Source organism: Nipponia nippon, unplaced genomic scaffold (genome assembly GCF_047370975.1).
Source record: "Nipponia nippon isolate SJK-2023a ecotype South Korea unplaced genomic scaffold, ASM4737097v1 scaffold_14, whole genome shotgun sequence".
In the NCBI taxonomy this organism is placed as follows: domain Eukaryota; kingdom Metazoa; phylum Chordata; class Aves; order Pelecaniformes; family Threskiornithidae; genus Nipponia; species Nipponia nippon.
Window position 1 is genome coordinate 8,409,173 of NW_028262330.1, and position 22,404 is coordinate 8,431,576.

A 22,404-nucleotide genomic window follows, 5' to 3' on the forward strand; every position below is an offset into this window, starting at 1 on the left:
TCTCCAAGATAAGCTATCTTCACAACATTTCCAGGCATTTGGGTAGGAAACTAAGGAAAACCTTCTAGTTTCCAGCTTAAACTTGGCCCATATGAGACATGCTCTGGTTTGGATGCCCGATTTGAGACTGGTATAGTGGCCAGGGGCACTGCAAATCACCATCAACAAAAATAAGCCAGTGTCTTCTGAAGTCCCAGCCCCGAGCCTGTGCTTTGCCTCCACCTTTTGAGATTTCATGTGAACTTGCTTCCAAGCATCCTCCTCTCCCAGGTCTTGTCCGTTTTGCCTGAAGAAAGCTCGACCCCACGTGCTGAAGCTCCACGAAAGCCTTGCTCTGATCACCACCATAAAACCCTGGCAGTGCAAGCGCTGCCAAACACAGGTCGGCAGTTCAGCAGCCTCTTGCTGCTCCCAGGCATCCCGAACCATCCCTATGTCAGAGACAATATTTCTTCTTCAAATACCTCTTTTAACTTTACCTTCCCAGTTCCTAAGCCTCCAGACTGTCTTTAAAGTTGAAGACTGCCTGCATATCTCTATCTGCCTGCCTCTCCCCATATGTATGATCAATTGGCACGTCTGGAGGGAGGCAGGGGATTCATCTTTTTGAATGCCTCCGACACCTGGTAGTGAAGCCATTTAAAGCTCAAGCCTAAACCTGGTTCCCTTCAACTAAAATAAATACTCTTCCCACATTGCTGAGCAAGTCTGTGGGTAAATAGTGACCCCAAGAGCTGTGGCTGCCCTGCTGTGAACAGGGATGTATCAAAACAGAATTATGTTGTTTGAGGGGGAAGCAGAGACAAAGTCCTTAAGGCTTTGGAGAGTGGGAAAAGAGTCTAGCGAGGAGAACGTGGCATTTCCTTGGAATGAGAAAACTAACAAACATGGGAGGTGCCGAAAATAAAAGGGAATGAGGAGTGCTCTGCACCTGTCCGTGAAACGGCTCGTCTTACAGCCGCCGCCGCCTTGCTTCACCAGAGCTAAAGGGATCGCTTACCGAAACAGCACACCCGGCGCGGCAGTCAGTATTTTAAGAGAATGAAGCTGTGGATCAGACGTGCGGGCAGCGGCAGGGATGACGAGCCCTGCCAGCGCTCCGTGGGGCTGCGGGGCTGGTGCCGCGAAGAGGCTGGGCTGCGTCCGGCAGTGCAGGGTCATATCTCCTTCTTCATACCTGTGGCAGTCTATTAAAAAAATAATTAAAAAAAAAAAAAAAAAAACAAACAACCAAAACACACACCCATCCCCCCATTTGGCTCACCTTCAGTGATGGCAGGATTTCAGCCCCAGAATTAGGGAGCTTTTGGAGGGTGCCATTGGCAGTACTCCTGGGTATCAGCTATGCAGAGCCAACCATGATCAGGGTGGTCTCACCACGCTGGGACCATGCAGGCTCAGGAGCTCAAATATTGCTAAGGAGCTCCCATTCGAAGAAAGCTGTTGGCTGAAATGTGTTTGAGCTGAGAGCAGACCAGGCACAATCTCCTCCGCTCTGGGCTATTCTCACCTGGGAAGGGTCTTCGGCAAAACATCGTTCTGCAAGAAGGGAGCCACAAAATTTGGTTAATCTGATTGTGGTAAATATGGAGGCTGGTCTGGAAGAAGTACAGAAAAGTGCAAGTGCTGGGGAGCAGAGCCAAGCCAACACCTCTGCTAGGGACAAAATACTGCAATAGTTGGTCTCAAGGCACCTCCTTTAGCATTTTCCCTGTAGAGAAACACAACTGTTGCTCTTACTCACTGCTGCTAAAGTGCAACTAATTACAACCCTCCCTGCTTCCCAACAGGTCCTCATTAATAGTCTGTCTATATTTCATGTGATATTGATTTTTAAATGTGAATACTTGCCAGCTGATGCAGGGAGACTGCAGGAACTGTTCCTAGAGGATTATGTACCATGGTCTTCTCGATGTGCAGGCAACCTTTGGGGTTTTCCTTAGTCCTTTGCTACTCCAGAGATCAGTTTTGCTTCTGCATTTGTCAGATGCCCACCCAGCCTTCCAGCCCCCCCAGGGAGCGCAACTTCGCCTCCACACTGGGACAGAAATGCCCAGGTTGGGGACAGAGGCTCAGCCCATGGGCAGGGGAGCCTTTTGGCTCTCACCATAGGAGCTGCAGGGACAATAAGCCATGATCACCACATACCTGCCGGCAGTCCCCAAAACCAACCAAGCTTATGCCAGGAGGAGCAGGCAGCAGCGCCTGCGCAATAGGGCTACATCAGCTCATGTAGCAAACCCACAGAGCCCATGGGGAGCAATAAACCCACAAAATACCTTCTTTCCCAGGGAGTGGTGGCTCTAGGTCACTTCTTGGGGGCTGGTGTTTCACCTCAGCTGCAGCAATGTGAGTTTCCAGTCTCCAGGGAAGCTGCTGCTGCTCGCGTTGAAGCTCCTTGTGTCTTGTTCACACTCCCAGCTCCGCTCTGCAGGGGAGGGAAGGATGAATTTTTCCCTTCTGATTTCACTTCAGTTGTCTCCTGGATATTATTAGGAAACTCAAAACAAAACCATACCCTGAGGAACTTATCCAGATCCGCGTACCTAAAAAAGAATAAAAAGCGTGATTCTTGCCAACAGTGGAAGACACAAAGACCAATACCAACAAAAAAACTAATGAGTTCCCACCCCTGCAGTCCTTGTAGGTTGTAATTAGTCTAAAACATGATCATTAGCACTTGCTTTCTCAGCAACCAGAACCTTGCTTTGTGCTCACGTTTGCAAACACACGTTCACTTTCTTACACTCAACTTGCAGAGGACCTGTGGAGTTTGTAGCATGAAGGAAGCGAAGTCAGGATGCAGCTCCTAAGATCGACTGATGTCTAGTGAAATTTAACAAGAGACTAATTCAAAAGAAAAGGCATTACATTTTTAATGCATTCCTTTTCTGGTTTAAAGTCTGTTCCCTTTAGGATCTTCCACTTTTATGAGAACTCTTGGTTCTGGTTTAAATGTAAGCCTCTAATATTTCTCCCAGCCCCAACCCAGCATATCGTAGTCCTTCGCAGGGCTGTGAGCATCTTCCTACAGATGGGCCCGTGGTGTTTGGTCCCTGCCTTGCCCCATGTCCCCAGCACTGTTCGCAGTCCCCTTCCCCTCCAGTTTCGCACCACGTACCTTCACTCCTTCCCATGGCTCCCCACTCCCCAGAAGGACCAGGGCAGCAGATGCCCATACCAGGTTCAGACATGTCACCCTGCTCCCCAGGGGTGTCTAAGCCAGCCCAGTCACATGTCGAACAGAGTAATGCTAACCCCTTCAAGTCATATTTCCATTACACTTATTTTGGATCAATATTTTTTGACTTACTCTTTAATTTCTCCCCCTTTCCTACACTCCCCTTTCACCTTAACTCATTGCTCCAGGTTGCCCTCATTAATTTGAGCTGACACCTCTGCACCTTCATTTTGACATCAAATTGGGGTGACATCAAATTGGTATCTTGACATGATACCATGATATTTGCAGCTTTCTGCTGACATTTTTTTAACCGTTGTTTTGACATTCAGGTACTGTCACCCTCCTCAGTTTGCCATCATTACATACATTACACAATTGTAATGGCATCTCCACAGTGGCCTCTGCATTGACACGATCATCAAATTAGCTTTATAATCAGCTGAAATATCACAGGGAAGGAGAGAGTTGACCCCAGCACAGGCAATCTGGGTGCAGGGTGACAGAAGTCATTTCTGAAAGAAGGAAAGGATGGGGACTGTACGCATTGAGGAAAACCTGGATGATGGGAAAGAAAGCAAGCACTCGAGAATGCTCTAATGTGAGCACTGCGTTAGAAAAAAAGAGGCAAAAGGCACAAAAAAAAAAAGACTACTCAGAATACTTCCAATTAAAAAATAATTAGAATAAAAATAAACAATAAAATAAATAAGTCTGCTTATTTTGCCACTTTCTTTACACCAAAGTGCTCAGTTCTGGAGGGACGTCCAGCTCTGAACTTCTTGCAGAGGCTGCCGCAAGCTGAAGGCGTGGGCGTGCAGTTTGTGAGCTCCAGGGCTATTAAACTATTTAGGATCAGACTGAACCCAGGCCCAATGCTATTATAAACACAGATGTTTTTATAACCTAGCTGAAAAGTTAATCATCCTATTAATGCCTATTTCTGGGCATGCCGCAAGTCAAGAGATTACAGCCTTTGAACGGCAGCTGTGGTGACTCCGAGCGAGCGCCCACCCGGTCAGCTCGTGGGAATCCAAAACAAACCCGGCGGGACGGGGCGGAAAGCGGAGCTCTGCCAGGCGCTCCTCTCCTTACGTGCATTAATAGCCTCCTCGCTGCGCCGGCTGACACAGCCCAGCAGCTGCCTGCGGCTGCCCCGCTCTCCCCGGGCAGCACGGGGCTGACATTTGCAAACGCTCAGATGCGCCAGGATTTCGGGAGACCTCGTGAATCACCCGCCACGCTCCGCCGGGAGCGCCGGTCCGGAGCGGGATGGACGAGAGCAAACCCCTGAAGGTCCGGCTGACGTTCTCCGTGATCCTGGTTGGCGTCTCACTCCTGTTTGCAGCCGTAGTGACTGACCACTGGGCCGTACTGAGCCCCAAAGTGGAGGAATATAACGCCACCTGCGAAGCGGCTCATTTTGGGCTATGGCGACTCTGTACAAAGCGGATTTTTATGCAGGAGCAAAGTCCCAAAGAGAAGGGCTGTGGGCCAATAAGCCTGCCAGGAGGTAGGTGACCACCCACCAATGCACGGGAGAGAGCACCAGGCGGTCATGCCAGGCTTTGCTTAGGAGGTTGCAGGACGTGGCAGAATGAAAATAGGGTCCGTGTTCCCGTGGCACTTAATTTGGTATGGGGCTGCATGGGGCTGTTTTCATGTTGGTCTGCAAACACACCTCGGTGTCATCCCCCTTGCTGTAAGTGCGCGCTGTGTTGCCTCGCACGTCTGTTTGTGACCATATTTGAGTCTCCTGTGCAACAGCGACAGTGGCGGGGAGAAAGGGAGGGGGATCAGACACGGTGGAAATCAGAGCGAAACTGGGATAGAGGAAATTTTGCTGACATCCGCCAAGGGTCCCGCAGCACCCAGGCACACTGACGGCAGCGGCCAAGAAAGAGGATTTATGGGTCCACCATACGTAGCTGGATCTTTAGGATTTCCAGCTCCATATAGCTATGAAGGAACAGCCTGTTCATGGCTGGCATTAGGTTATCTCCAAGCTATTTCAATAACAACCATTCCTCAGGGCAAGGAGAAACAGGGACCTGCAGTATGTTTTGCCAACTTCCAAAAAAAAGTAATAAAGTGAGTTTGAAGCAATTTCCACATGACTTACTGAGCCTCCTCGCCTCTCAGCGGAGGCAGCCTGGTCCCGCACACGTCTCCATCATGGGTTCCTCCAGTGCAATAGATGGGGAGGGCGGTGGGGGAGCGGGCACGGCTGCTTTCCGGGAAGACCGTTCCATTCCCATGGTAAAAGGAGCTCATTATGTTTTTGCTGATCGCGAAGTCAGCAACATTTGCGCTGCATGCACTAATACCCTCCCTCCGTGACCGAGCTACGCTGCTTTTTTAGAAGGCTTATGGGGTACTGGATGCTTTCCAGAACAGAAATAACAGGATTGCCTTCATGTTAGAATCGCTGCTTGAAATGAAATATATATGTTAACATGTATTTGAAAATTTCCTGTGAAAACTCTTACTGCCTGGGCTTACAGTATTGCTGCAATTCTTTATCTCTTTGGCCAAATTACACATGAAGAGAGGAGCTCAGCCTCAGTGTTCAGATCTGCCTCTAACCAAATTTGGGAGTGTGTCATCCATATGCTTAATGTCTCTCGCGAAGGTACTTACATGCCTAGAAACATATTCCTCACTGTACACCTTTCCTCGCACGCGGAGGAAAACTCCCACAAAAGGAAAAACAATAGAAATTGGTGGATAAACACCAAAATTGCCCAACTGCGGGGTAAATATAAAACTCATAAATATCCAGCTGTCTGCAAAAAGCAGATTCGCAGGCAGGGCAGCACGAAAGCAGCTCCTATCTTTGACAGACACCAGCATGTGCTTGCCCGGGCATTGAATCATGTCCCAGCGCTGCCATCCCGTCCCAGCGCTGCCATTCTGGCGGGCACAGCGAACAACCGGGTGCTGATGGAGGGGCTGAGCCACCCGCCCCACCCCAGAGGTGGTTTTCCAGTTTTTAAAGATATTTGGGAATTTGGATGACATCCTGTGTCATAATCAGCACCCGAGGTTTCAAAGGGCGAAATTCGCACCTCAGTTATAATATCAATATTTTAATCCCCATTTTACTCACAGCAGGAGCACAGCGTGGGGTGGAGGGGGAGAGCACGGCCCCCGCAGACTTGGGCCGCTAAACGATGCTGCGTCCGCACGGCTCACGTTAGATCGATTTCACACTTCTGGGAAGAGATGTCGGCAGGGGAACACCGGGGTTGTGAAACCTGCAGCAGTCGAGAAAATGTGAATGAACAAATGTGCAGTAAAAGAGCAGATGTGGGCACCGGTTTTCCTGAAAATCATGAGACATAACCAGACATTACTGCCAGGACTGGAAAAGAAACATAAGAATTTATCACTGCATTAATAACCATTTACCAGTCACTCCCTGGGGAGGAAATGGATGGTATGATTAACATTATTTATTAGGTTTTGAGCTCAGCACACTGCAAAATGGGGAGGATGACTTGGCTTGCAGTTCACGAAGCAGGGCTGTGATTTAGGCAGAGCTTTAAAATTTTACAGCACTCTTCCGAGGATGTTGACAAACTGGAAAGGGTTCAGCATCCTGCTGTAGGAAATCAAAGGATCAGGGGGCTGTTAAAACCAGGCAAATTCAGATTAATACTGAGACATTTTTGACTGTGGTCAGTGGGCACTGGGGCAGTTTACTACCAGCTGTAAACTGAGTTTGCCTTCACTGCCAGTAACTCCAGCGTAGGTGTTGTCCTACAAAGGGGGCTCTTGTCTGCCTGCACGCTGGGCAGCAGCGGCGATGCTCTACAGCCTGCGTGTGCTGCCAGCAGGGTAAATAGGTGCTTGTAAATATGGGAACCTGAGTTCAGGCAACTGGAGAGGAAAAATGCTCGAGCAAATGGGTTACCAGCAGGGCTGTCTTGTTCCCCGTGTCTGTATAAGAGACTCACTCTGCAAGACTGGTATGAAATTAAACTATTTGGAGTTACCATCTCCAAAAGTCAGTGTGTGTGTGTCAAAAGCCTTCCCCTGGCTTGTTGGCCAGGTCAGAGCCCAAGGTCTGGCCCCCTCCACTGCTCGGCCCTCACCTTAACACCTCCTCTAATCACAGCAGCAGGTCCTGTCTCCCAAACTTAACACAAGTGGAAACCTCACATTAAAATCCAGGTTTTTCTAACCATCCAGCCTGCCACAAAACCCCACATGCTAGCGTCCATCTGAGGTTCAAGAGCAAGGTGGGCTCCAGCCCCTCCCCAGCCTGTCACTCCAATGCTCAGGGGGGACCGCTGCCACCTGAAGCTCTGCATGCCCCAACCACCTTGTGGCCTCTCTGCCCTTTCTTTCCCCATGAGGTCTCCATATTGCAGACCCCCAAGTTTCAACCATAGCTCAATGCAATTGCATTTTGACTGCCTCCCATGGCTGTGGGAGCCGCCGTCCAGCCCCATGGCAGTGAGCGGCAGGAGAGGTTGGCTCTGCATGAGCAGAGGAAAGATGAATTGGCCCATTTGCCCCCGCACAGCGGTCATCCAGGAATGGTGGATCTGAAGGGGCCAGGAGGGCTGTAAGGGTGGGTGACTTGGAAGGGAGAGGACACTGTGATGAACAGCATTTTACAACCCTGAAGTTCACGTGAGCCTTAATGACCACAGAGCCCCTGGACTGCTCCCATCAGCACACTGAGGTGACCTGGTGGCAGAGATAATGCAATTAGGGGTGGAGAGAAACAAAGATTGCCACATGGTTTTCACCCATTATAAAACCCATTTAAAATCCTATCCATTATGTAAATGTGGTGTGACACAAATGGGCTCTTCTCCTATTCACAATGGCACCAGAGAGGCACTGAAGTGCCTCAGTTCTCTTGAATAACAGGGAGCCTTGTTGAAACAGATAATTCCCAGGTCAGCAGAGCACCAAAGCATCTTTAAACTGAAAACAATATATCACTTTACCATAAACAATCTAGTTATATTTTCCCAGAATAAATGCATTTTCCAAAACCACCTCCCCTAGAGCTAACCGACTTCTGTGATAACCCCATTTATCGTACCTCAGCAGAGCTTTGCTATAAGCCACAAACACAGGGGCAGCTCCTTTTCCTGCAGACAAGTCCATCTCCAAAAGGTTTTGTGTGCTCCCCCTCTGCTGAGCCTTCACGGACTGGAGGGTGGACTGGGCTGGTTTGGTTCACCCGTAATGGGCACGAAGCTGTGCTGTGTCCCCCATCGCACCATGCCCAGATGGCTTCGCCTTGGGCTTTGTACAGTCAGCACACCTGGGGACTCCTTTGAGTTCAGCCTTTTCAGAGAATTAATTAAAAGCCAAACAAAACAATCCAAGATGAGGTGTCCCAGTTTCATCCCATCTCCCTCCCCCCCCACGGGAGCCAAAGGATCTCCAAACTGGGACCACCAGACTAGATGCTCAGCCTCAGCCACCTCTCAGTCGCTGGCAGAGGCATGCAACCTCCACTCTGGGGCTCAAAATTTGCAATTTCAGTCATAGAGGTCTGAGTTCAAACACGTTTCCTCCAGTCATTTGCAAGGATAATAAAGAACAGGTCAGGAGATGCCAGAGCTGAACATCAACCTAGTCTCCAGCAAGGAGAAGCTGCAGATGAAATAAAAGTCAGCTTATAAAATTAAGTAGATGAGTGTCTCGAAGGAATCTTCTACTAATAGGCCCAAAACCGCTGCTTTACAAGTGCCTATCTCCTGGGAGAGAGAAAATAAATCTTCCTTGAATCAGTAACTCCAATATCTGCCATTTACATGACAGAAAAAACCCATAAGGCTCAACAAGTAACTTACAGTACTCTGGTATCTTCTTGACACTAGAAATTAATGCTGTAAATAAAGACTGCAATGCAGTATGTATCCCCAGGCAGAAACCCTGCATGGTCCTGCACCGCGACCCGGCTCAGGCGACCTGCGCCGTAGCAGCGTGTCTTGGGCCGGACACTGGAGAGCACCATAAAGTCCTCCCAGACTTTCACCCAGCATCTCCTGGGAACTGGTGCTAACTCCATTACTTAATGGACAAGAGATGCTGGTGTTAACCAAGTGGCCCCTCGCCACAGGCAGTGCCTGTATTTTGTGCAACCTTGGTGTGATTTCCCGGTCTGATGGGAACCCAGCCTGGGGCGCAGGAGAGGTGCTGGGGCAGGCGCTCAGCATGTCCTCTCCAGCCTGGCTCAGCAGAATAGCGCAATCAGAGCTGGCGCTGCTCAACACGTCTCTGTGATTGCACCCTTCCAGCCAAATTCCTGGCAAGCAACTGTTCTCCCAGTTCCGCACCCCTTCAAACCTTCAATTAAATCAGTTATAAATAGCGAGAACACCCTCCACCCTAACCCTGCTGCTGCCAAAGCTTCGAGTCAGCAGGTCCTCACCAGCCCCTTCCCCACCCTGCTGAGATGCCGAGGCTGAAAGCCTCCCGTGTATCTGCTGACAGCAATGACATCTCTTTGCTGGCTGGCTCTTGCTAGGCTGAGTATGAAACAATATCGTGGTCATTGAGAGACTCAGCTACCAACTTCCCTCCTCCCAGTATCCCCCCACCCCACAATCTTGATCCCTGTTCACTTTATAACCCCTCTTTATACATCCCATGTACATGGCAGCCTGCTCACGTAAAGTCCAGATAGAGGAACTTCATGAAGTTCCCACTATCTAACTCTGCTATCTTATCAAATTAACATAGCAGACTGCTCTGATGGGAGTGGACTTTGGTAGAGCCAGGTTGAGTGAGAGCCTCTTTGCCCTTGACTCGTATGGCTTTGATCAGCCTTCCCCTCCCCGGACAGCTGTTCGCAGCTTCAGACAGCTTTTGTCTTTTTGGTCTATGTCCCGTGGTGCTTAGTTGCTAGCTGGGGTTAAACCACGACAGCCTAACAGCCAGAAAAAAAGCCCTCAGTCTCCCTATTGTAGCAAAACACCATGTGCTTTGCTGCATTGCAGCAGCCTCAGCTCTGGGACCCCCATAGCGTGGTGACCCCCCCCCTCGCAGCAAACTCCCCTGGGCCGCTCCTCCCTGCCAGCCGCTGCCAGGCGGGGGTCTGTGAGCTGGAGGAGGGGTGAGCTGGGAGGGAGAAGGTGGATGAGGACACTCCATCCTCCTTTTTGGAGTCCAAGCTCACCACAGGAGCAGTGACCCTCCTATGGCTGACGCGGTGATGCCACTATGGAGTGGGCTGGCAGTGGTGAGGGGAGGGGAGCTGAGAAACCAGCTCGCCTGCGGGCACGGCAGGTCTCATCACCAGGAAATACAGCTACACAGAGAGGCAGGAACATGTGATGGCCAAAGACAGAATGAGAAAAATTATCTGTAATTCATGTTTTAAATAGAGGAGCAATCAGTGTGAGAAGCTCTCGGAGGGAGCAGCTCACAAAAGGCATCAGAGGGGGCGTCAGCCTTGGCCATGCTGGAGCCGGTGGCCTGGCAAGTGCGTGCCACTCGTCTGCTCCCAAAGAAAACAAATCCAACTCCAATTTCTTTGTGCTACCAAGGGTAGGGAACCTTAAAAACATTGCAAGTTTGATACATCAATAAAAAGCAAATTCAGCTTTTCTACATTTTATCAGAGACTTCCAAGCACGCTAAATTTCCTTTTCTCTTTCAGAACACAACTGCTCCTACTTCAAGCACTTCACACCAGGACAGAGCTCAGAGATATTTGAAGTAACCACCCAGAAAGGTAAGAATGATCCCGAAAAATATTTTCCTAACTGAGGTGCACACAAGATCTAAGGTAAAGGGGTCCCCAAAATGAGGGTTCAATCCTGGTTCCACTGAAAGCAGTAGAAGAATTTCTATCAGATACCACCAGCTGGGAAAAATGTAAAAAACGTGCTCTGAACAAGGTCACATGCCAGCTTCCTGGGAAGAATAATTTGTATATATGGTCACGCTCCTCAGTGTGATTTTACTCGAAGTTGTCCCACAAATATATAACAACGTCAATACCCATGAAAACTGGAAAAAGTCTTTTCAGCATAAAAATTACATTACAACATTGGCACTATCTGCGACACTCTGAGCCTTTGCCATCGAAGGAAGAAGACATTAATAAAATCTAAATGAATAAATCATACCCCAAGCAGAGTCTTGACCCTGAAAAGAAGTACAGAGACTCTGTGAAGACCATTAGGAATTTTATGCTTCATCTTGATTTTATATGAAAATTATGTGAAAACCAGAGCCATCGATGGAAGGAAGGACCAGCGATCCCACAAAGACACGCACAGTCAGTGTTTACAGAGCACAGATTTTGAAAACAGTCTTTCACAGACAAATTTCACATTTCTAATAAGTCCCTGATAAAGCCAAGTATTTTTAGCACTCATCTAATGTGCTCCTCTCTCTTTCTCGCCCTCTCATTAAGGACAAATTCCTTTCTAGTTTGCCACACGACGTATTTTGCTGTGGAGTAAATGAGCTGATGATTACATTACACATATTAAACAATCTGCTTTGCTTCCAGTGGAAATTATAATGGCGGAAAACCCCGCACACAGCTTTTCTAAAAAAGCAGTTTCCCAAGACAGGAAAGACTGGGAATTTTAAGTGGATAGAAGAGCACGTATCTGCGCTACCTGCTTTCGCTCATTTATACACTATCAGTTCCAGCCATCTGATGTTAAAAACGTACCCACTGCCGCCTTAGTCATTTCAGAGCATAATCAGGAAGAACGTCTTTTCTTCGAAGTAAAAGAAAAAGCTTAAGCCGCAGCAAAAGATTTTACATCGAAACAAACTCTTTCAGGCAGTTCTAGCACACAGTAAAGAGAAACATTAAGGAAATTATAATAAAAAAGTGGTATGAAAAGCAATGAGAACAAAGAGCGATCTGCTGTTCCCTTCCGCAGAAAGAGCTACATTTTGATGGGAGCTAATTAGTAACAGGCAAAAGCATTCTTCGTGATTTTGCCTGGGAGATATTTTTTTTTAATGGCTCGAAAGGCAAATATCATCAGGCACTGTGATGTTCACGCATGGCTACATGTGTTAAATATTAAACTAATCTGAAAACGAATGCAATATGTAAATGAAGGCCTGAATTATTCAATTAGCAATTCTTCCCCTCCATTCAGGCACTGAACTGTGCTTCGGCTGGGGGAGGCGTCCAGCGCACATCTTAGCTGGCTTAGCAAAAACCAGGACATTTTACGGAGGGTTTAATCCCATGCCCTGAAGAAGCTGGGTTTTCACAGAGCTGGAAATCATTGTCTTAAAGGGGAAAAAAAAAACAAAAAAAAAAGAGATGCTATGCAAACCCTTCACCTCTGGCCTCCTGCCTGCTTTGCCTGCTCGGCTTTTGAGCCCTATGGAGCATACAGCTGCCTGTCTGCACCGCTGCACCGCTACAACATCGGCGCCATGCACGGGGACCTCGTCGGGGCTCTGCAATACAGACCTGCCATAAAAATAGCATAGAGCTGTCTATTTACTCTGAGAGCAGAGCGTGGAGTGATGGAAGAAATGAGAGTGTGGAGCCCAGTAAGGGTTCAACAATACCATCTCTGCAGCAGAGCTAAAACGACTGCAGCCCGGAGCTTCATCAGACCCATACAGGCGCCATTTGCTCTTTCAGTAGGTGATTCCCCCTCCTGCTCTGGTTTTATGCCCTTTGCATTCAAAAGATACATGGCCAATACTTGCCCCTGCTTTTATTTCAGGAAAATATTCAATCCACCAGAGCCACCTCTCCGCAGCAGTGGGAGGATACGTATTTCTCAGAGTGACCTACTGCAAAGTCACACCAGCTGATGGGAGCATGCTCAAAATTTGCAGACGTTTGCATTTTTTGGTGTTTCTTTTGCTTTGGCAGAATACAGCATTTCAGCTGCAGCCATTGCCATCTTCAGCGTTGGCTTTGCAATCATCGGAACAATCTGCGTCCTCTTATCCTTCAGGAAGAAAAAGGACTACCTGCTGAAGCCAGCATCCATGTTCTACACCTTCGCAGGTAGGAGGCTCGGTGCTCACATACTTGCACTCAGTTCACAGGACAATGCAGAGAAACTTAGACAGATCCTGGGAGGATGGAGATACTTCTAAAAATGCCCTGAAAGTGGCATTTTCTTCCTAGCCACAGTCAGACTACAGTCCCTATGTGGTGCTCCAGCTGACGAGCTCTGAAAACGTCCTGCTCAGCAAGCATTACCCAGCAGCTTGTCTGTGTTTTCTCCAACTACTTTTAAAAGGGGAATTTCTAACATATTCAGTTCTAGCCCCAGTCTAAACCGGGGATATACACTATTCTATCATCTCATTTGTTAAGACTCACACCAAGAAACAGCTGATCCAGGCCCAAAATGCACAGCTGTCTCCCAAAACCACAAAGACTGCATTTTTATATGAGCTAGTAGTACCTTGACATGCCACAACGACTGAAAGACAGAGGTGCTAATTGTCACCTCAATAAAATGCTTATTCAACCTTTGGAAAAGCTCCCTAAGGAATGCAATTATTCCTCCTCCACTTTGAGTTTCCCATCCAAGCCTGCCTAAAAGATCACACTCAAGTCACCGGCTGACTTGGACAGCCTTGGTTTAGCAGAGCTCTAAGCACTCGCAAGCGTTGGTTCCTTCAAACAGTCAATGACTCACCTGTGAATCTCACTGCGATTCCTATATGCAAAAAGACAGATGAGGTGGTTAATCACGAATGAAAAATTGACAGCTGGTTATTCAACCCACTGCTCCTATCTTCCTTCAGGTCTCTGCATCATCATCTCTGTTGAAGTCATGAGACAATCCGTGAAGAGGATGATCGACAGCAAGGAGACAGTCTGGATTGAGTACAGCTACTCCTGGTCCTTCGCCTGTGCCTGCGCCTCCTTCGTCCTGCTCTTCATCTGCGGCATCACCCTCCTCCTGATCGCGCTGCCTCGCTTCCCCCAGAACCCCTGGGAGACCTGCATGGATGCAGAACCGGAGCACTGATGTTCCCAGCACCCGTGAAAAAAAAAACCAGAAAATGTTCTGAAAAGATTTGTATTTTTTAAAACGTCTGGGTCTCACTATAGAACATGCACTCTGTTAACTAAGTCATTACTGAACCAAGGCATGTTCAATTGTAATTATTGCTTTTTTTCTTTTTTTTTTTTCCTCTTTTTTTTTTTTTTTTTTTAGAAAGCAGAAAGAGCATTCAGCACCAGCATGGGTCGTGGGTGAATGGCGCTGCTCTGTGCCAGTTTGGAGATGCCCTGTGCTGATGCAGTTGTGGGAGAACCCGTGTGTGAGACAGCTCGTGCCACAGAGAAGACAGCTTTCTTAGGGAGAAGATGTTTGGTGTAGTTGGGTGTGGATCCGTGAGGGACGTCAGGCTGTTACGCATCAGTTGGTCAGAGAGAGACAGTGAGAAACTGTGGCTCCATGGGGAGTTTGTTTCCCCGTTCATGCCGTACTCCTCTACCTCCCTAAGAAGGGTTAGCTCACCACTCTGGAGTAAGTTGGAGATCCTTATGCTATTCTACTAAACTGTTAAATGATGGGGGGGGGGGGGGGGGGGGAGGAGGAGGCCCAACCCAAACCAAAAACTTTGCCTAGCGTTGGGATAAAAATTTCTCCTCCAAATTTACACCCTGCAGTTCCATTCTTTTGAATTACACACAAGAAACCCACAAGATACAGTTTTTGTTCTGCTTAAACTTTGATGGCAAAGCAAAGAAGTACTGAACATTTAGAGTGATATTTTCCTTTAATAAAAAGCATAATCTTCCAGTAGCATGATTTTCTGGAAAATGATTTTGAAGGATGAATCATTTGGCCCATCCAATTCTGCTAGGTCCAGAATGACAGTATAATTCTGGATGGTATTTACTGTACTCTCATTTGTTCCTCGTGAATGGGCTTTTTAAGAATACGTGCTTTGCTCACTGCGTACGTATATAAAACTACATTTTAGGAAAAATCCTTCAAGGTAGCTGCCAAGAAGGAAAGGACTTAGACTGAAATTCCCAGGGGAGTCAGCCCTGAAAATACTACAAAAGCGCATCGCTGTTTATGCATGCTTGAAGAAATGTACGCCCGAGGCCTCGCTGCTGGAGCTGCCGCGGAGGCTGGCTGCGTCGCGGAGCCCCGCACTGCTCTGCTGCGGCCGCCTGCAGCGCTGGGGCCTGGGGGCCCCCAACCCATGCACTCACCCAGCCCCTCCGGCCGAGCCCTACCATCACGGGCCCCCAGCGCCAAGACGTGGGTCTCCTTTCTTTTGGGTTTGTTTTTTTTTTTTTTTTGACAGTTCACTTTTCAGAATCTGCTCAGTATTTTCCCATTTTTCCCCCAAGTAGGAAAAAGTATTTGTTTTAAGTTGCAGTTTTTCCACCCAATAATTTAAAAAGCAGGAAAAAAGGAAACCAAAGTGTCCTTCCCTTCGCACTTACCTGTCTACAATTCTAAAGAATACCAGAATTCAAAACATAAATTTTCTGATCATTACGAAGAGATCTGAAATCATGACACATTGAAACATTTCAAGAAATTACCCAGCAATTTTGTGCTGGTGCGAGGGGTTGCCCATGGCCCTGCCATCGGCCAGACCCCGTCCCGGTGTGCTGAGCCCCCGCAGCCCCCAGCCAGACTCCGGCACGTCTCCAGTTTCCCATCAGTAGCGTGGCACCGAGAACAGAAGCCTTTTGTGAAGTTGCATTAATATTTTTCAAGCTCTTTGAAGTTGAAAAGCACTACAAATAACACATATATTATAAAGTTTTGGGATAAAGCATTCATTGGTGCTCAGATCTGAGTATGAGCTGGGGAACTCTGCCTGTCTCTCATCATGAGAGACAACTGCAACTCTTCAAGTTGTCACCGAACCACTGTGAAATGCTAAATGGTTTTGAAATCTTATTTTTGGTTACAGAGCTGACATTCTTAATTTGCGTTTTCATTGTTCAGGAAAACAGAAGCTAGTTTCTAGGGAGATCCTTTACACGTGACAACAACAGAAAAGCAAGTAGTTGGTGCGACCCCTGCGGCGCCTGACCCCAGGTTGGGATACCCAAACACACGCAACGCAGATTAATCTAAGCCAAGCAGCTGGCAGGCACAAAGGCATTCCCAGCTCAGCCATCGTCATCAAATGACCTCACCTTGGACATGCCACGGGTTGAGATAAGCGAGGTTTGGGGACGTGGGTCTACGTTCATCACCCCACACGGACCAGTGGCACGTCCCGTCGCCCTGGGAAGCCCTTTGCCCCTACCTTTTCTGAAGCACCATCCCTCTTACAAAGCTTCTTCTGGAACAAAGTAATTTCTAGGCAACTTCTTATCCTCATGTAGCAACTTGTTGCCCAGCCAAGGAGCTGCTTACTGCCCTTCGTGATATTCACGAGCAAGAACGTAGATATTTCAGAAAAACAGACCCTGGAAGGTCTCGCCCATCCCACGCGCGCTCCTGCTTGTGTCAGGGCTGAACCCCTTCGTCCAAGCCCCAGTGAGGGCAACGGAAAGATTCCCAGGGAGTCCTGGGGTTTGGCCTGGATCCAGAGGTTTTACAGCCTCTCTGTGCTCACTTTACTCATGGGGCAGAGAAAACACATAGCTCATGGCAGCAAGACCCTAGACCCACAGACAGCAACTCAGCTGAGCTAGATGCCTCCTAAAGCTCTTAAACTCACTAAGGTTTATTGTCTGTCTGCTGTAAGTTGGGGCTTTTTCATCATTCACTTCTTCGCATGGTCCCTGAAAGGCTGAGAAGCATGTGGATGACTTCATTTTCTTTTTCCAGATATTAAGAAATGCTGATGAGGGACGCGTCCATCAAATTGGTCATTGGTATTCACGGTGGGAAAGGCACTGCTCTTACAGCAGGTTTGTTCTGCTATATCCAAATCTCTCTGCCAGGGAGCCAATAATGTGTTTTGAGAGGGTTAATAAAAGTAATTGGCATTCATAAAGGAAAAAGAATATAATGTCAGGGGGGAGCTGTAACCAGTTTGAGCTTTCATTCTCTCAGCTGAGCAAATAGCAGTGAATGGCCACCAAAACTTCAGGAACATAGCATGAAAACATGAAAGAAACGTACTCACCGGCAGGGAGTCGTCAGAGCAAATTGGGGACGGGAACCTGGCTGCTACACAAGCAGCAGGAGCACACACAGGTTTGGGAGATGGCCTAAGAACCGAGCGGGAAACACGCACCAGGGAGAGGAAGAGGCAGATGAATTCACAGCCACCATGCTACCACCAGCCACCATGAAATCCTCAACCAAACCCACGGACACCTTTGGTCACGGGTCCCCTGGGCACGTACCATTTACCGCTCCATAAACCAACATCACTGCCCGTCCCTGCCTCAGGGCACCCGCACCGGGGTGCCCCGGGGCATCGCAGGGGACATGGTATTGGGAGATTTCGGTTGCTGAAGTCTGCCCACCACACTGCACAGCCCAAGCGCTGAATCACAGAGTCAATGCAACAGAAGACGTGAAGTTTTTTGTTTATGTAAGAGTAAGATTTGCTGTTAGGCACCAGGCACTGAGCGAATCCCGCTTCCCTTATTTTTACATGCTGTGTTGTGTGAATTTACTGTGCAGAAAAGGTGCTAGACTAACAACCCTGAAGAACAAAATTGCCTGTTTAGCAAGCAGCTAGCTGAGCTCCCCGAACAGCGTTTATCTGCAAAAAGGTACCGCAGCAGCGAGAACCCGGCCCCAGCCAGGCAGGGACGAGCCCGGCCAGAGCGCGCAGGTCAGCCGGGTTCATAGCACGCGAGGGAGCACAGATGGGTGCACGCAGGGAGGGTTTCATTCAGAAATCTTGGTACAAACCCCTGCTTTATCCTTATTCCATGCCTAAGAAGTGCCAGCAAATGCATGATGCTTAGGTGTTGGACCAGCCCGACGCGTAGTCTATAAAGGCACAGGTATACTTAGATACTTCTTTTTTCACTGATCCCTTTCCACTCTGTTGCTTCCTTGTGGCCATCACCTTTTTTCTCCTTACTTTGACAGCTGTGGAAATTACTTCCAGAAGGTCCGAAAGATCTGAGAATCTTTGCCCCCCTGCAATGAGACCCTTGGCCCCGCTGCAGAGGGGCCCTTTCCCTCCTGGGCTGGATGGCTCTTGAGGAACACAGCCGATACAAGAGGCCACCAAGCCGCCAGGAGACGGCTGTTTGCAGCACCACATGCTGCCAGCCCAGGGAGGGCTTTGGAGATTAACACCGAGCCCTTGGGCTCGATCCAGCACACTCTGGCCGTACATTTGCGTGCCAGGAACCTGACCAATGTGCAGAAACTGTTTATAGCATAAACCTCATTTTAAACTTCACTGAAAGAAGCTTCTGCTTTCTGTGGTGGGACAGTGCCCCTTCCGATGTTGTATTATAACTCAAAGACTGGAGTATTAGGCTGCTCTGTACCACAAATTACACCCACAGCAACAGGATCTGTTTTAAAGGCATCTATTCAAATTATTTCCCCTTTCCATTATCACCAAGGAGCAAGGAAGGAGCATCACGTCTTAGTTTTCACTGAAGTGGAGGATGAGGTTGCTCTTGCTTTGTCATCCTTGATCGATGCTCTGGCTCCAGTGAAGCTATTGAACATAAATTCAAGCCATACAGACATCACATACGCACACTCTGCATCTAGACACACGGTGAGCCGCTCTTCTGCTTTCTACAAAGAAATGCAGAGAAGGGAATAAACTCTGATTTCTGGCCTACTTTCTTTTTAATACAACCAGCAGCACAAGTCTGTTTTGGCAGGGCTGCAGGCCAGGGCTCTGGTTCGGTTTTGTGCCCACTACCACCGGTCTCACGGAGACGCCCGGGACGGCGTCCCAGCAGGTCCTGTGAAAGCACCTGCCCTTCGGGAGGGTGCAAGTCCTACGGAGAACAGACTGACAACACCTACCTAGTCTTGGATAACTCAAATCACAGAGCATTTTCCGTAATTTATCAGAAGCATCTATTAATCCTTAATGAGGTAAAACCTTTTCAACATTTCTCAACTAAAGCTAAAGTTGCCAAAACCCCCACACCGAACTGACGTTTCCACCACGCTTGCTGTAAATCCTTTCACTTTCCTTGAATGAAAGAAATGAACTTAGAACGAGTCAATCCTTGTTCCCTGACAGAACCAACAAAAAGATACTGGCGCAAGTATTGTTATACCAACAGAAATAGCCCATATTTCATGTCAAGGAATATGATGTGCAAATTTTTTATAGGCACCATAGACCATCACCATCTGTCCTGACAAGTTAATTGTCTGCAGTTTTTCTAGGAAAACTAGAAACTTAAAAAAAACTAACAAAACAAATTAAATGAGTTGAATGACGATAACAGGCAGAGCACGAGCATCATGGGCTTATTGCTCTGGAAACATGCGGATTCCAATACGCTTGATTTCACTCTAAAAAGAAAATGTAGAGTGGTCAAACACACTGCGCACAGTGCTACTTACAGTAGAGGTACTATATACATAGCAAGAGAATTGCTTAGAGAGCATGATCTCTGCAAAAAAAACCCAGGTGAATTTGACAAATCTGGGAACAAAACATTAATTAATCAAAGTAGCGAACAGCACTCCCAGGGTTTGTAAAGTCGGTGGAAGCATTCACATATTGCTAGGGGTCAGTAATGCCATAGCCCATACAATTAAGTAAAACCGTACAAACTATACTAGACGATAATTTCCAGGAGAAAATACGGATGCAAGGGCTTTGGTTCTAACCAGCCAGCATTTATGTGTAACAGCTATTTATTAGTTGTATTGTGGAAACACTTAAGGCTGCCATTTGAATAGCAGCTGGGCATTACAAAGGGTGAAGATTTATGCTAGACAGAATGGAGGGGGCGTTGTCCCTACGACACGCTCCTGCTTACGGGGAGCTGGACGCTGCGGACAGACCCGCGAACACATCCCCGGGTGGATCTACTGCACTTAAGCGTCCCACAGAGAAGGAGACGGGCACATGGCAGAAGAGCCTGTGGCAGCCAGAGGACCAACGAAGCGGGACAGGGACGCGCCGCGAAAGCTCTGCCTGAGACCCGGCAGCAGCGGAGCTCTTCTCAGAGCCAGGCTGACGGCTGCAGGCAGGAGCCAACCGGGCAAGCTGTGGAGGAGCACATTCATATCCCACGCCCAGGACGCCAAAGGAAAGGACTACAGCGTCAAATGATGTAAACGTTATTTCTTAATCCATCTCCAAATTACCTCTGTGCTCATGGAAGTGAGCAGCGTCTCCTCCGGTTTCTTTTTCTGACTTTGTAAGGCCAAGTTTAAAGCTGGCCGTTTCATAAGAATTCAGTCTTCATATATACACAGGGAAAGCTACCAGCTGCATTCAGTAAGTAGCTTTCTGAAGGGTAGAAGCTCTATTTCAAATGCAAAAGAAAAGTTTAATTTTTTAGAGTTCAAATAACTTTTCTTAAATCTTTCTCTCAATTCTTTATTAGTTCTTAACACCACACTGACAACCTCCCATGCGACGTTCAGATTTTTCTCGTGAAAAACTGGAATTAAAGAGAATAAAACCAGAACTTATTCTTAATATTAAATACCAGCTTTCTAAATTTAGATTGGGATGACTTTGTCATTTAAATTTTCCACAGACAACAGTGGGGGTTTATTCCTGGACAAGGAGCACGGGATTTGGCACTACTTGTACTACTAAGTGTGACATTTTAGCTCTAAAAAAGCCAAGGAGCCAAACGCTCAGTTGGTGTATATGCCCAAGCCTCCATTCATTTCCTCCGAGTTGAGACAATTTACACAAACCAAGAATCTAAACTCATAATTTTGATTTTTCACTGTAATTGCAACAGCTCCATATTTACAGTGCAGCCTGAGGCAGTGCCCCCTGGAGCCATCTGTAAAGCTTAATTTGATTTTAATGAGAGCTCAATTAAAGCCCTAGAAGAGTTTACAATACAGTTTTGGGGGTTTTTAAACAGCTACGACTTCAATAAACACTGGATAATTTGCTCTACAAACAAAAGATCCCACTCAGGGCTATATACATGACATGTAATGGCTAGAAAAGACATTTCAAAAGAAATGATCTTTTGGAAAAAAATTGACTCTAAGAAATGCAACTGATTCATGCTAAACATTTCCAAAGGTGACAGTCAGAAGATCTCTACCGTACCATCCTCAAGCTCCTGGGTGAGAGCACTTATGAAAATTTAGAACCAAACCCAGCAGGGATTTTCATAAAGTTATAGAAATGAAATTGTAAGTCAGAGAGAAAATGCTCCTTTATCCATAATGTTTTCAGTGTAGATAAAATGCCAGTGTAAAACAGAATATAATGTGGCGAGATGCGACCATCTCCCCCTTAACTAATTGACAGATAGCAGTAAATTAACAAGTGATGTTTATTAGTTTAATATTCAAATATGGTGAACAGAATCAAAAGACTGCTCCATATAAACGAGTGATTTTGAAACCCCTGAAATTACAATGCCGACTCGGCGAAGTGAAGTGCATTTGAACCCTACCTCTCCTCCATCCCAGTCTTGCACATCTCATCAAGAACTCTTCACAGACTATAACGTTCAGGCACACAGATTTTTCTTCTCTCAGAGCAGTGCCAGGCGCTCCGGGGAGGAGAACTGGCACAGCTCCACTGAAATAAAAAGACTGAGGCTAACTTACACTGAGCACACGCCCGGCCCTTGCAAATGAATCTCCTATGGACCTATTTCTGCAGCCGTCAGCTCGGCAAAAACCCATTTAACAGTAGTTTTGCTTGATTCAAGGTTGCAGAATTTGGCCTCTGCTCATTTTTGGGTGCTCTTGATTTGATGCCATATGCTGAAGTGCTACGCATAACTTGGCAGGGGCTTACCCCTCCCCCAGCATCTTTGGGTATAGACATTAGGAAATAAATTAACGAGTTACGCGTGCTTTTCTTTACAGCAAGAAGGAAAAAGTTTTTCAGATTAAGTTTCTGAATCATGAATCAGCAAAGATTTATGATAAAAAATTTATATGCAAACCTCTGCAGTGTACTGAGTTTAAATCAATCCCATTACATAAAGACCCTTGCCTTAAAACATGAAGTCAAATGCAAAAAAAAAAAAACAACCTGATTGTAACCAGAGCAAAAATCTGATTGAATACAGCAGCAGCCACTGCTCATTAGTAAGGTGTCCCATGGACAGCTGTAAAAATCTGAAATCACCCCCCCCCAGCTCTCAAATTTTAATTCTTGTATGTAATAAGTGGAGGAATACTGCAAATACACCCAGCTCA

At 47.3% G+C, this 22,404-nt stretch overlaps 1 protein-coding gene across 1 annotated transcript; it reads left to right on the forward strand.

Moving 5' to 3' along the window:
• Nucleotides 1-4,383: 4,383 nt before the first annotated feature.
• On the forward strand, nt 4,384-14,201 carry CACNG1 (calcium voltage-gated channel auxiliary subunit gamma 1). Its single transcript, XM_009466925.2, has 4 exons — nt 4,384-4,694; nt 10,815-10,889; nt 13,023-13,160; nt 13,913-14,201. Exons 1-4 carry the CDS (start codon nt 4,454-4,456, stop codon nt 14,137-14,139), a joined length of 681 nt encoding a protein of 226 aa, XP_009465200.1. The 5' UTR covers nt 4,384-4,453; the 3' UTR covers nt 14,140-14,201.
• The last annotated feature ends 8,203 nt before the right edge of the window (nt 14,202-22,404 follow it).

Excerpts from the sequence above, each read along its gene's own strand:
- CACNG1 (XM_009466925.2), top strand. The coding sequence starts at position 4,454 with ATGGACGAGAGCAAACCCCTGAAGGTCCGGCTGACGTTCTCCGTGATC. Across the intron at positions 4,695-10,814 it reads GCCAATAAGCCTGCCAGGAG|AACACAACTGCTCCTACTTC; the intron begins GTAGGTGACCAC and ends TTTCTCTTTCAG. Across the intron at positions 13,161-13,912 it reads CATGTTCTACACCTTCGCAG|GTCTCTGCATCATCATCTCT; the intron begins GTAGGAGGCTCG and ends ATCTTCCTTCAG.